Source organism: Elgaria multicarinata, chromosome 4 (genome assembly GCF_023053635.1).
Source record: "Elgaria multicarinata webbii isolate HBS135686 ecotype San Diego chromosome 4, rElgMul1.1.pri, whole genome shotgun sequence".
In the NCBI taxonomy this organism is placed as follows: Eukaryota; Metazoa; Chordata; class Lepidosauria; order Squamata; family Anguidae; genus Elgaria; species Elgaria multicarinata.
In genome coordinates, this window is record NC_086174.1 from 137,610,270 (window position 1) to 137,625,353 (window position 15,084).

The 15,084-nt window shown below is 44.5% G+C and overlaps 1 protein-coding gene across 3 annotated transcripts in view; it reads right to left on the reverse strand.

The window, feature by feature from the left end:
- Positions 1-6,675: 6,675 nt before the first annotated feature.
- The window catches only part of ATP7B (ATPase copper transporting beta), a 33,266-nt gene continuing 24,857 nt past the window's right edge, over positions 6,676-15,084 (reverse strand). For all 3 annotated transcript variants that reach the window (XM_063125235.1, XM_063125234.1, XM_063125233.1), the window contains exons 16-21: positions 13,568-13,714; positions 13,133-13,275; positions 12,022-12,225; positions 11,780-11,897; positions 10,752-10,854; positions 6,676-7,940 (exon numbers count right to left, since the gene is read on the reverse strand). In XM_063125235.1, coding sequence (XP_062981305.1) covers positions 7,673-7,940; positions 10,752-10,854; positions 11,780-11,897; positions 12,022-12,225; positions 13,133-13,275; positions 13,568-13,714 — 983 coding nt within the window. In that variant the 3' untranslated portion in view covers positions 6,676-7,672. The remainder of the gene's footprint in view (positions 7,941-10,751; positions 10,855-11,779; positions 11,898-12,021; positions 12,226-13,132; positions 13,276-13,567; positions 13,715-15,084) is intronic.

Consider the following 15,084-nt stretch of genomic DNA (forward strand, 5'->3'; position numbering starts at 1 on the left):
GTACTAAAATATTTATTGCTCCATTTTAAAAAAAACACCACCACACCCGATTACCATAATAAACTTCCCTCACTGAAAGAAAGAAAGGAAGGAAGGAAGGAAGGAAGGAAGGAAGGAAGGAAGGAAGGAAGGAAGGAAGGATACCACACAAATTATTTCATGCTAGCAATCCAGGTCTTTCCTATTTTTCACAGAGATAGAACTTTCTAATGCCATCCTCTCCTTACCTTGTCATGCCAAAAAAAGATTTGGGAGAAGAAAACACGGCTGACATCCACCAAGAATGTACGGTACAAGTTATGCACTGACTGGCATACCTTTATCTTTGCTTCCAGGCTCCGAAGCAGCCGAAGTTTTTCATTCCTTCTCTTTGATGCCCTCACTTTGTGGACCACTTGCTGTTTGTGAGCCGCTGCTTCAAAAGAGGCATCTCTCTCCTGCTGTTGCGATGAAAGCTCTTACCTTTATTCCCTGCACACTCCCACGTTCAGTTCACTCCAGAAACTAGCAACTGAAGGTATTCAACATGCCACTAGGGGGCAGTAAGGTAGTCTCTGGCACTTTTATGAAAAGGAATTTCATCTTGGAGTCTTTTAATACAAATACACACATATACACTTACCCACCCACCCCTAAGGTATAGTGTCACTTTGTGCTCTTGATGTCAGCCAACAATAAGATTGTGTATCACTGGCTATGCCTATATAATCAGTTCACACCACTCTCTCTATTGTTCTCCTGGCAATGGCATCTTAGAAAGATAGAAACCTGCCTTATACCAGGTCAGACTATTTTTCCATTTAACACAGGATTGTCTACTTGTCAGCACTCTCCACACCCTTCTGCACCAAGGGTGGACAAGAAGTAAATCTCCAGATGTTTTGGACTTCATTTCCCAGCGTTCCTGACTATTGGCCATGCTGCCAGGGGCTTCTGGGAGTTGAAGCCCAACACATCTGGAGCTTAAGCTTCTGCTCACCCCTATACTACACAATTGTTTTTTTTTTAACTGGAGGTGCCAGGGATTAAACCTGCCACCTTCTTCATACCAAAGCTCACACACTACCACTGACTTATGGACCTTGGTGATTCAACCAGAGCCGCTCTCATTTACCATGACGAATGAAAACAGGTCTCAAGTGCCTCTTCTGTGCAACAGAAAAATTACATTGGACAAGAAATGACCCTGTTCAGACGACACGCTAAACCATGCTGTTTAACCATGAAACGGTTAATGGAATACTTAGCTGTGGTTAAGTGTGTCATCTAACATGAGTTTTCCCTAACCATCCACACCTGTTAACCACATTGTGGTCAGCATCACTAACCACGTTATGCAGCATGGTTAGCGGCACTAACCATGCCACAGCTGAATCTCTTTTTTCCTTACCAAAGCAACTCTATTAAGGAGAAAAAGACTGGATAGCTGCACCGTGTGTTTTGATTGCTGGCACTAATAATCCTTCATCTGAGAACACCCTACCTAGGCCAAGGAACTCCATGCTTCGGGGCTGGTCCAAACCATTTTGCTGGCTGAAGCAAAGGACGAGACGGCGACCTCCCCCATTACATGTACAAAAGCAAATCAGGCTGGCAGTTGAAACTTCGAACACTGGCAAAAGGACAGTGTCCTCTACCACACCCGAGGGGAACAGGCTAACCTCCACCCCTCCAGCATCTGCCACAGTACCACCTAAGGCAGCCACCTCACTTTGCGAAATGGTAGGGCCGGGCCAGTGACTTAAAATTAACTATGCACAGTGGGACATTTCCCACACTGTCCTTATATTCCATTACTTTATATGCTCTCGCTTGGATGCAATCCTCGCTTCTTTGCAAAGAGCTCATCCCATAATATAAAATTTATTGCTGGAAGAGAGACAGAAAAACATCTGCTTCTGCCCACCCCTCCTTACTTCAATCAACCAGCCAATTCAACAGCAATTTAAACTGAGACCTATCGGCTTTACAAAACTCTGAATACCGGAGAGGAAAGGAGTAGATTCCCTTATGAAACTCAAGGGTAAACAGTATTGTCATTATGAGCAGCACTGCTGTTAGGGCTGGATCGTGGGTGAGGTCCAGGGTTCCCCAGCCATGGAGTACTGCAAAGGTCACCTAAACAAAGTAAAGCACAGCCAAGGCTCCAGCCAGGGAGAGCTGTAGGGAGTTCACCCAATTGGATAGCACCTTTCCGGGCATATGACCAATGAGGGTACTGGAGGGCCGGATCTTTGGCTAATGGTGCACCACTTTCCATTATTTCACAGCATGCCATGTATTGCCACAAACATACACACTGCCGTCACCTGCCAACCTCTGGCTGGCATCGTTTGTGGGAGGCCTGGCCTGCAGGGCCCTAGACTTCAGCCCCGAAGTCCAGCCCTAAAGGCGCCACTGCCCAAGCTGAAGAGTGAAGGGTGGAAGGCTGCTGGCCATTTGGTTCCTTCCAACTGATGCTCCGTCAGCCTTGATGCTGTTTCACTGTGCAGTCACAAACCAGCTGCCTCCGCCCCCATAACCCCACCACAGTACAAAAAGTGGGGAGAGGAGAGAGAGAGAGGCTGCCGATGCACGCTGCTGGCAGCCCCCAAGAGAAGGTGTCTTTGTATAATCACTATAATTAAGTTGTCTCCATTCTCGTTTATAAATCTGTGACAGTATGTATTTAATAAACCAGTCCCCATCACGTAGGCTCTGCCTTAACACACTTTGCTTTTCAGAGCCCCGGCTGCACTGCAGAGAGCTTAAAATAGCACACGCTTATTGTAAGTGAAAGGAACAATTCATGCCTGGAACCAGAACCCCACTCCAGAGAGGGGGACCCACCACCAGCTTCTGCGCATGGATGCCCCAAGCCAGCTTGGCAGGGTCCCCATTGCTAGTTTATGGTCTGGTGACCATAATAGACCTTCGGTCTATTTCAACCTTGTGGTGCAATTCGGAACATGGATCTCCAGCCACAGTCTAGAGCAGTAGTGGAAAGCAGGCGTCCACCACTACCCCATTGCCAGTTTTGCACACACTCCGCTAAATTTGCCATGATGGCAGTAAAGAATGCAGGGATTTTGCAAGGGAGTACATGCCTTGCTTGCAATCAGAATCATGCCCACAAAAACTTCCTGGAGGTTGATTGTGCTTGCAAACGAGGTGCAGGTTCCCAAGCACCTCATTTCCTTGCAAAATCATGTTTCTTGCTGCTGTGGCAACAACTTCAGTAGCAGCAATTTCAGCACTGCAGGTTTGGTGCTGCCTGCCCCGCCCCACCCCCAAGCCTGGAAACTGTCCACCACTGATCTGGGGCCACCACCACACCTAGTAGTTGTGCATGGCCACATTTTATAGGCACTTATCTATGGGCTGGGGTCAAAGTAATTAATGAACGACCCTACTGAGCCTTTCTCAAAAGGCAACGGAGTGGTCCAGAGGTCCTCCCAGCAACAGCAATGACTCTCCCCTGATCCAGCTGGCACCTCGGACTCCTCCTTAGTTCCCCTGTGGAAAAACCAAGGTGACAAGAAAGTATTTAAGAGCTGGGCAAACATGTCAGTCTGAGAGCCATATCTGGGCATGGGATTTGTATGATGGGCAGGTCTGATATCCACTCAGAAGATGCCAGCTTGTAGCAGGCTGGGATGGCTTCCAGCCTGGATGATCCTCTCAACTTCAGTCACCAAAGTGGCCCAAGAGACAACCAGCTGGCCCAAAACGCGCTGCAACCCAATAAATTGTCTTAATCTTTCTCAGCTCCACTGCCCAAACAATGAAGTCCTAATCATCCGGAAGGAAGACCCAGATGTCTTACGAGACTTCCAACCCGCACGTGCCTGTATGGCTGGCAAGGCTAACTTTACAAGAGGACAGGAGGGCTGAGGGGACCATTCGATTCCCTTGCCTGCTGAAAAGAGGGTCAGGAGTGAGCCAGAAGGAGCAGAAGCTGGGTGATAATTGAGGGCAGGATGAGAAGTATATCGCCCGTGGGCCACATTTTGCCAATCTCTAACTCAGGGGTGGAAAACCTGTGGCTCTCTAGACGATGTTGGACTACAACCCCCATCATCCCTCACCACTGGCCATGCTGGCTGGGAGCTGCAGAGGCTCCCCACCCCTGCACTAGCTTTACCAAATACTTTCCTCAATAAATAAAACAATTCCATTTCTCTATATTGACCTCTGGTGGTAATTTGGAAAATGACAATGAGTTTGGTTATTATAGGATAATTACCAAACTATATACACATATACACACCAAGCTGTGAGCACATTGCAGCCTGTACCTCTGATAGGTGGCAGGAGAGGTAATCCGAGAGGCAAGAAATACGATCAATGTTTCAACAGCTGTTATGGGTGGCAATCCTATGCATGTTTCGATATAGCTCCCAGCATGCCCTAGGCAGCCATATTGACTGGGAGTTGCTGGGGTTTGCAGACCAGGACCTGGGCATCTGCAAGATCCAGCTATTCAAACATTATTTGTATATATGCAGCTCAGGTGGCGCAGTAAGTGTCCTCCTGGAACCATTTTTTAAAATGCAATCCATTTGCAGGTGCAGAGTGGCAAGATTCACAAACCAAGGGATGATGGAGCAAGATCTTTTGTAAGTTAAAGGGCTGTGCAAATGAACCATTTCCCATATATCCCAGTGTTATGTCCCAAATGGCTGTTTTGTAGTCCAGGAGAAGGATAGTTACAGATACGCTGAGGGAGGATTCGACCACTAAAGTAACATGAGCCTGGACTAATCCAGGACGACACCTTTGGTGGCCACTCCAATATCGTAGCACAAGGGGTGGACAGAAGGTAGACCTCCAGATGTGTTGAACTTCAACTATGACCATGCTGACAGGGGCTTCTGGAACTTGAAATCCAAAACATCTGGAGATCCATCTTCAGCCCACCCATCGTAGACACCAAGGTGATATTAAAGTGCTGATGGGTGCATTGCTCATTTTTCTGCATAGAGCCTATAAGGAATTTAATATACCTGAAACACACCTTTTTTTTTTTTTTTTTTTTGCTGTATGAAACGGATTCAATCCTAAATAAGCTTTCATTGCTTTCTAGTGCTACCTTCCATTACCCTGTCAGAATAGGATGTTCTACTTCCTTATTGCACTCCTCTCTCAAGAATTGTGCATTGGGTTTAATAAGAGGTGTATCTTGTCTGTTTGCAAAGAGTGAGTGCTGGTTTAGGAAGGTTAGAAAGATAAGGTGTTATTACTTTAAAAACAGGAACACAGTACTGCAACCTTTCGCAGACATCCTTCAAACAAGGTTTCAAACAAATTGGTTAGTTAGTCCACACTTGCAGGTCCCAAAGATTATTTCTATGGGGGTTTGTGCATCTGCCCATCGTCCACTACTGGTGCCATTCCAGGCCAGTGGAATTACTAACACAAACTCCCTCCCCAGTGCTATTAAGGTGTGCAAGAGACCATGCAAGAGAGGTCCAAGATTCGGAGATTTATTGGGGAGGGGGGAGAGAAGCCAGCCCATTTCCCCTCTACTGTTATTGGTGCCTTTTCCAGACAATATAGCAATTACAGGAAGCCACTCATCTAAAATGTCAGCTGTCACTCCACAAAATCAATTTGTCCATGATACAGGATGCATATGTCACAGCAGGCACCATTTCACAAGCACTCCCCTTCTCTTACAGCAAAAGACATGCCTCCTCTAACGTGGTACCTGTTGCTTGCAATTCAAGATAAGTGCTTGCACAAAGAAATTAAATCAATTTAACTTCTGGCACCACTTTGGAGGTTTGTGAGCAAGTCAGTACATTCCAGAGGGCAATTTCACAATTCTAGATATAGTTCTTAGCAAACAGTTGTTGTTGTTGTAGTTTTTTTAAAAAACAACACCTAAAATGTTTAACAAAACTGGATACAATTTAGCAAGCACTAAATTCTGTCAAACATTAATGAGTCGTTTCAGGAAACTGTGCTCAAATGTGGACTTGTTTTATCATCAACCATCCATCCTTTTAGTAACGATTTCTTAGGTGAGACCAGAATATAGGACCATCTGGAATGAGAAATTTCTTCCATTGAGTTCAATTACCTAATATTTACTGGTATCTACAGCGTATTGATCCTTCACTTTGTAACTCTGCATTTCCCTACATATATACTGAAAAACTGCACAAGTCAACATTTGGGACAGTGCTCTTACATCCTAAAAGCCTTAGCTAGAAATTCCTTTACTATGGGAGTGGGTGCAAGGTTCAGCAGCTACAAACGGCTTATTAAAAGGTTTAGTGGGTTACAGTGCCCAACTGTATTTCACTTTGTATGCTGTGAAGGGCTCGGTATCTGCACACTGAAACACATGTGTTGAAGTCCTGGATTAGGACTGGTTTTTGTACTTTCCATATTTCTGTACAAGTCTGCAAAACCTGGAAGAACTGAAGACTCAGCATCAGTCAATCAGCTTAAAGGTCAAGTTTGCAGGTGGACTTTATTGAATTATTGGGATGATGCAAAGGTCTAATTGTCTCATGATTGCCAATTAGTGGTTTCATCATTTGTTCAGGGAAGTGTATATAAAGAGAGATTTGGAGCATTGTAACCAGATTAAAATATTCTCTCTGCTACTGTGAGCCCTGCTGTGACGTGTATATATGACCAAGTGTGTGAGTATGTCAGTGTAAATTTGTATTGCCATAAACTGTGTTATTTCTATCAGTAAAATACTTTATTTTTGTACCAAACAAAACAGACTCTGTCTTGAAGTTAATTTGGTCTTTGCTGAACTTCATAGTTAAGAACCGCTGTTACTCTGCTAATTCACTGGTATAGTGAATAAAGGGTTTAAAATAATATCCCCCAAGAAACATTCATGAAACATCCATCTTCATGAAACATTCCCATTTCTGCAGGACACGGGTTAAATATGGAACTCGGGATCTAAAAACCAAACGTGTGCAGGCAAGTTCTGATGCACTGGTAAAATGGATTCAGCATTGCAGTCAATGAGGCATGAGATGGGTGGGCAGAAAGCTTTGCACCTCCATCTTTATTTGCCCTTGTACAAGAGAAAGTAGCAAAGTAAAAAACCCGAAAGTGCAGCCTATATTGAAAACAACAACTACATTCTGTTTCTAAAATACTCCCTAACCCCTAATTAAGTACGTGAGGGGCCTTCGTCTTGGCTCCCAATCATTCCATCTTCACGTAATGCTATGGAGGTGTATTGAGAAGTAGAACCATCCTGATCGGTCATCTCAAGCATACACTTTGCCCACTATCCTTATAAGAAATCCAGTTGTAATATTGCACCCAGCAATATTCTGGCCTCAGATAGAAAGCACGAATGCTGTGTCTCCATTTTCTGTGATCGTGTGCAAGGTTTCAACGTCTAAAACGAGTCCGTGTAAAACATTGCTGCATAGCGTTTGGTCCCTAGATGCAAAGTCCGGAAAACTTTTTGCCCCAGGCCTGTTCCTTGATGTTCATGTTTTGATTAGGCCATGCCTTAGTCTAGAGCACTAAGAGGCAGCTAAGTCACCCAGATCCGGTCAAGGCAGTCTCCTCCATTCTAATCAGAGTACCAAACATTCACATACATACTAGAGAACCCAAGAATCCTATGCCTCTCTTGGTGAAAGAACCACACGGTCATGAAGCCCCACCCCTGAACATTGTAGATCTGCTGCAGAGTACGGCATGCTTAAATATACTGGTCTTCATCTTGACTGTTTGTCAGCAGCGACCACTTGTCTGCTTCATTCCCTAGAGGATTCCCAACGTGTCTTGGTAGTTTGTCTGAAGTCAGGGAACGAAGGGATACTTGACTGGTATCATCCCAAGCCCTTGATTTGTGAGGGCCTCGTCGTTTGTCATCCATTCCAATATGGACACTGACTTGGGAAGGCGTCAGTGGCTTCATGCAGCCCTGAGCTTGAGCTTCATAGCTTTCCATGTCTGGTTTTTTGTAGCTATGGAAAACAGAGGGGGAAAACACACACTTCCAAATGTTAGAGGCACAAACAGAGAAAGGACAATTGTCATGCAAATTTTATCTTTAAATTATTATTTTTTAAAATACAGCAATAAGTGTTTGCCTTTACCCTGGCTCTTACAAGTGTTTGTATTTGTTCCATAGCACACTGGCCATTGAAGAAGACCAAGAGTCGAAACGCGCCTGGCCAAATTGATTAAGTCTACTGAGCATTTTCTGTCTAGCAGTTTGATTGTTTTGTTGTATTATTGTACATGTAAATGCATTTTTTAACCTGTTTCCTTAACTTCCTTGCTTTCATTTATATTGTGTTATGTTATCACCTTTTTGTTGCATTTATACAAGCAGAGAAAGGACAGTTGTAATGCAAACACTTGCAAATAGCAACGACTACTTGTCGCTGGCAAGCAGTGGGGTTATGCCTTTTGGAATGGGCCATCTGAATTGCAGGAAGTATAGGGGGCTATACAATAATTGGTACAATAAATAAGACCAATCAACTAAAGCCTTTTGAGAGCTTAATTAAGGGCACAGTTATTTTTAAGCCATTTTGTTTCTAATGCTACCGTTAACAGAAAATGAACAAAATATTCTAAAAGATGCCCTTAAAAAAAGAGGCTAGCAGCATTTTTTTCAAATCTGAAGTTCCTACATTTCAATATCTTCAAAAAGCACTTTTATATTGTGGTTTTGGCATGTGCAAGAGTGATTCAGGTGGAGGGCTCCTAGCGCTAACTCTCAGAAGGCATTTTGCAGCCACTCCATCTTTTCTTCCTTAACGGATTTTCCATGGTAAGAAAAAAGATGGAAGAAGCAGCGGGAAAACACAGGAAGGCTATGAGTGGATGAGGACGAGGTCTGAATCCCCAATAAAACTCTGCGAATGAGGGACGGTGATTGCATGTTAATAGCCTCGTCTGGCAGCACCTGAAATTGGTATGACATCAGTTAATTGCTTGCATGGAAGACCGTCAGCCCTAATACATGTTTTATATTCAGGCTACTGCTTGTTAACTCTGCTGGATCAATACATACCACTTTACACAACAGAAAAAAAAAGGGGGGGGGGAAACAGTGCATAGATCAAGTTGTACAAATAGGCAAGAATAGCCCAGCAATGCCCACTTCTGGGTTTTGAGGAACACGTGGGTGAGAATGCATAGAGGACTGTACAAGGAACAGCAGCACCCTTCCCAGTACAGTTCCACAACTTCTAGACCAAGGAACCACATTATGGGAGAGGGTGTAAGGAAGCTCTCAATACTTCACATTGGCCCAGCAGCATGGCAGTGCGGGGCGGGGGGAGTCTTATTTCTAAAGGAAAACTGATTTGCTGCTGGATTTTAGTGGTGTGGTGGCAGCAAAAAGGGGCTTTCTTGCTTTAAGGTGACCCTGTTCTTGCTGCTGCACCATCAAAGTTCAGTGGCAAATCACTGTTTTTCCTTTAAAAATGGGCTTTCCGCTCCCCCTGCTGCGATGTTGCTGAATTTTGGCAGTGTGGCAAGGCCACATGTGGGCTGTGTACTGCCCACTCCCTGGGCTAAGTGACTACAGAATGATTACATCCAGCATCCAGCATAGCAGGGCAAATGTTGGGGTCCAGAAGGCCCAGAGGGTTCACTGAGGCAGATACTGAAATCCATCATCATCATCATCATCATCATCATTATTATTATTATTATTATTATTCATCTCTTTCTTGCTTGTGGCAGTTTTTCGAGATGAACATGACAGGCTTTGCCAAGTCATGCTGTCTTTTACAGATTCAGGAATTTCCTGACAATTATGTTTTAATTATGACTGCTTTATGGATGTTGGTGTGGATGTATTTTGGTAGGCCCAGTTTCTGAAGGTTTTTGATAATAGTTTTTTGATGTGATGCTGGTGACTGATGTGACTAACAGAATAATTGTGACCTTTTCCTGTTGCCATAGTTCTTTGACTTCCATGGCCAGTACTGTATATTTCTCTCTCTTTTCCTCTTCATTTTCAACAACATTTTTGTCATGTGCTATTGCTATGTCGATGAGGTAAGTGTTTTTTCCCTTTTTTGTCTATGACCGTTATGTCTGGTTGGTTGCAAGGTATTGTTTTGTCAGTATGAATTGTTCTGTCCCAGTATATTTTATGATCTGCATTTTCCAAGATTGTTTCAGGTGAGTATGTATAGTAGTAGTAGTATGGGCCTGGCCCGGTGCTGTGAGGAGAAGCACGGAGCACAGTGGTTGCAGTTTTATTTCTCCCAAAGCCTCTGGGCCCTGCCCCTAACATATACTGTCCCTGTTCAGATGACACATTAAGCCACAGTGGTTAAGTATTTTGAGCTAAGCATTATGGCTTAGGTGCCATATGAACCATCCCTAACCATGGTGGCTACATAACCATGGCTTAAACACACTCAGTAACCATTTGCTGCAAAAGAGTTAGCAGCCTAACCATGGCTTAGCGTGTCATCTGAACAGGCAGAAAGACATTCTAGGGAAATGAAGATGATGCACAGTGCAAACACTGCATGGTGCCCTCTACTACCCATCTCTGCTGCTATACATTGTCCACCCCTCCCTGAGAAAGCATATTTGGGGAGGCACAGCAGGGTGATGCTACAGCCCTACAGTATAGGGCACCTTGCCTGGGGGCCCTTTAAATTTGGTGCTGGCAACGCCTGCCAATCACCAGTGGCTCGATACGTATCGCCCATAGGGAGATTATGTACAAAATTCTATTATGTGCAGTGAAAAATATGCAAGTTGTCTGTTGGAATTGTGACGAAACCAATGACCAGACCTACCATTTGAGCTGCAGGGAAGAGAGCAATACCGATACTGAAGATGCTGCCATTGCTGCTGACCCCATCCACGGCTGCAGCACAATTCCAATAGGCATAAATGCTCCTGACACAGAAAGGCACACATACAAATACAGAACTTGTGTTTAAAGAAAGATCTTTGCAAGCAACTGCAATTTGGGTAGGGCCAGCAGTTCAATGGAAGCCCTGCCTAGCACAGCTCCCCCCTCCCTTGCCCTCTGCCCTTTCAAAGCTAAGTTTCAGTTTTACCAGGGGAACAAATAAGTTGACAGGCTGCCTCCCCACTTCCATAAACCTGCTGCCTTTCTTCTGTTTGTCATGTTTCATGTTAAGACCACACAGGTCTAGAAGGCTAAGATATGGCTATTATAGGCAGACTCCATAAAAGTAGAGGATAAATTGTGACGGGTTGCAGCTCAGTTGGAGAGAACCCTGCTTTGCAGGCAGAAGGTTCCAGGTTCAAGCCCTGGCATCGCCAGGTGGGGCAGGAAAAACCTGTCCCTGAACATCTTAAGAGCCATTGCTGCCAGTCAGTGTCAACAATACTGGGCTACATGGACCAAGGGTCTGACTCAGTATAAGGCAGCTTTTTGTGTGGAGCAGAAAGAACTGTTACCAGATAGTTTTGCCTCTCTTCCCAAATAAAACGCAAAACTAGCGAAACGCTCTTTCACGTCCAACTCTTCTTTCTCCTTCTCCCGCTTTTTGTACAGTTGTACTTCTCAACGATAACTGATTATGGGCATAAAGTTATAATGGAGTCGTCGTGTCATCCTCCGCTATCAGGCAACGTAACCCCGTCGTGATGCTTCTGAACCATGGGTGGGCAACTTGTGGCCTTCCACATGTTTTGGCCTACAACTCCCATGATCACTCACCATGGGCTATGGTGGCTAGGGCTGATGGAAGGTGTAGGGCCACAAGTCAACTCACGTGTGTGTCAAGGGGCTTCACCTCCAACTTCTCTTCCATAAGTGCAGATGCTCGAAAGCGAACCAAAAAGAGCTTACCTGCTGCTATGGGAATGCCAAGGAGATTGTATATTAAGGCCAGGATTAGATTTAGCCATATTCTTTTCACTGTCCTCTTGGACAGATGAATACTTGCGACCACATCCAGTAAGTCATTCTGCACAGAGAGGAAGAGGAAGAATGAATTCCCCTCCCTGCCAAATACCTATGCATTCTCAAACGTTTGAGGAAGTCCTGGGGCCCCCGGCCCACACCCACTGTTTTACAGATTACGAGCTCACTCGAATTAGGACAACATCTGCTGCTTCGATGGCAACATCAGTGCCAGTTCCAATAGCGATGCCGACATCAGCCCTTGCCAATGCCGGTGAGTCGTTGACCCCATCTCCAACCATGGCCACTCTTCTGCCGGATGTCTGGAGTTCCTGGACCTTGGCTACTTTGTGAGAAGGCAGAACCTCAGCAAAGACTTTCTTGATCCCAACCTAGATGCGGAAAGATGCCTGCTGTTAGCACAAACCGGAGGAGAAGGGTTGTCGGGTTTTTTGTTTTGTTTTTTTATTTGGAAATTGCATTACGAAAAGAAGCTTTGAAAACAGAAGATCAGAGCCCTGCTGGATAAGACCAAAGGTCCATCGAATCCAGTACCCTGATTCCCAGAGTGGCCAACAAGATGCCTCTGCGGAGCCTCAAAACAGGACATGAACAAGTCCTCTTCCCTTGTTGCTCCCAACAGGTTGCGTTCAGTAGCATCCTGCCTCTAAAACAGGAAGCTGCACATAGCTGCCATGAGTAGTAGCCACTGAAGAACAACTCATTCAGTATAAAGCTCCACATGGATCCTGAGGACCACTTCTAATTCTCTCAAGTCCTACTGAATGTGCAACACAATTTACATTTCATCTACGGCAGGGGTAAGAAACTTTTCTGGGTCCACAGGTACATGTTACTCGGGGGGGGGGCACATTTTCTCCCCCCTCCTGGCTTCTCCCTTTTCTTGTTCCCTTCTTTTCTACATCTTCCTTGCCCCCCTCACACCTTCCTCAGCCCTCTTCTGCTGCCTACATTTGCGATCGCTTCAGCAGTGATGAAGCCCTAATAAGGAAGCAATGGGAGCATCATAAATCTTCTTGATTTCATTTAACTGTAGCTGGGATTACTTTCCCCAATTAATTGGCAGTTAATTAAACCAGCCCATTAACTGGCATGATCCAGCTTCAGATACACTGGAACAGACTGTTATGTAGATTTTTTACTCTGACAGATGCAAGTTCCTTTTCATACCTAGTGAGAACTCCCAAATAATACCCAAGCAAGTGAGCATCCCAATCCAGGGGGGCAATGAAAGGGGCTGATTGCCCTCTCACACACCTTTTAGAGCAGGAAGCATACCTGAGTAGCAATTGCTTTGGCCGTTTTTCGGTTGTCTCCTGTAATAAGCACCACATCCACACCCATATTTTGTAATGTGTGCATAGCTAAAGCTGCTTCTGGTTTGACTGCGTCTGCTATCGCAATCATGCCACGAAGTACACCTGCAGAAGAAAATACTTGTATTGACTTATTGATAGTTACATATTTATGACATTTGTATGCCACCCCATAACACAGAGTTATCTGGGAGGCTTATGTATGTATTCAGCAGCCAAAACTAAGCATCATTGTGTATCATGCTGTATTTATTCCTGTTGATTTAGATCTTTAGCTCTGGACTTGAACAACATTCCACTTGTTCAGCTTTGGCCATCCAGATCCTCCAGCAGTCCAGCTGGACTCCAGTTGGCTACAGACTATGTAGTGAAAGTGCGTTGAAATATATCTGAATACCATCCACAGCCACAAGTATAGCTGTATGTCCTTTCATTTCATGGCCGGTCATGGCTTCGTGAACGTCGTTGGAGATATGCAAGCCGTTCCGTCTCATCCATTCCCGATTCCCAATCAACACTGAGTAAGTCGGAGACGCTGCTGCATCTGTCAGACAAAGAAATACAGTTGGATGACCTCTTAAATAGTTTAAATGCTTCAACAAATTATAAGGAAGGACTCCTTTGAGAACAGTTTATTTATTTTATTTTTTATTTATTACATTTCTATACCGCCCAATAGCCGGAGCTCTCTGGGCGGTTCACAACCATCCCACTACCTGTTTAACAGGTGCTAGACATATTTCCCAACCACCCTGTGCCGGTATAGTAAATGGTGCTGTGAGAGGCAGATTTGCCTGGTGAAATACCAGTCTCCTTGTAGCGATAAGCCTATCAAACTTAGCAGATACTGAAGACATCCCGAAAACTGAAATATCTGGAAGCTGGATCTGTAAGACATCCTTTCATAGATTGACGGTACCTACACAGACAGACACATTCTAGGTAGTGGGATGGGGGAACGCCCATTCAGGATCATTCCCCAATATTCTTCAGTAGAACATGCAACCCACCAGCTCCCTAAGGAAGAGTTTGTTTTCACAGCATGCTCCCTCTTCTCTTACTACGAGGAACTATTCTTATGTCAAACAACTTAACTCCAACAAACATAGAAAGGGTATGAAGAACGGGCCTCCAGAGGGAAAGGAGGGCCAGCAGCTGCTATGTGACCTAGACTTGGGATGTCAAAAGGGGGTTGTGGCATTACCCCACAGTTCTGTTCCCTTAGGTATGTCTGGCTTTGTATGTCTAGTGAGTGGAGAATGTTCAACTGAGTGGGTGTGGCTGATGATGCTGTGAAAGGCGGGGAGGAGTATAAATGTGGGTTAGTTGGTTGGGAGTGGGCAGTGTCAGTGAGGATTGTCAGTGGTGTGGAGAGTGAAAGGAGAGAAGAGTTTAAGAGACTTAAGATTACTGTTATTATTAAAACTAGTAGGGCTTTTAATGGTTTGAGGGTGAGGGTTTTAATGGAATTGTTTTATATGTTATTGTAAAGCGCCTCGATGCCAGAAATGGTGAGGCGGCGGTATAAAAATGCTTTAAATAAAGTAAATAAATAATAAAAATAGATTAAGCAGGTCAACTTGAATTTGAAGTAACTAAGATCTGTTAAACAAAAATAAACATTTTATTTTGTTTTGTTGTCTCAAACCACGTGTCTGCTTGGCTTTATCACTTGCTCTACAGTTACTATCGTAAACACCTTATATATAACCTTCAGTTTATTACATACACAGTAAAATCTTTTCAGATTCTAGTCTTTACCCTCTCATATGAGGGAAAGGTTGTGTTTTACCATACCCTCAGGTTGTTCAAGTGGTGGCGCTTGGCTTGAGGAGGGTTTGTGTGCGACAAGGCCTGGTGTGTGAGGCCTGTGTTGTGACAGGGGCTCTGATGCAAGTTCCCATACATGCATTC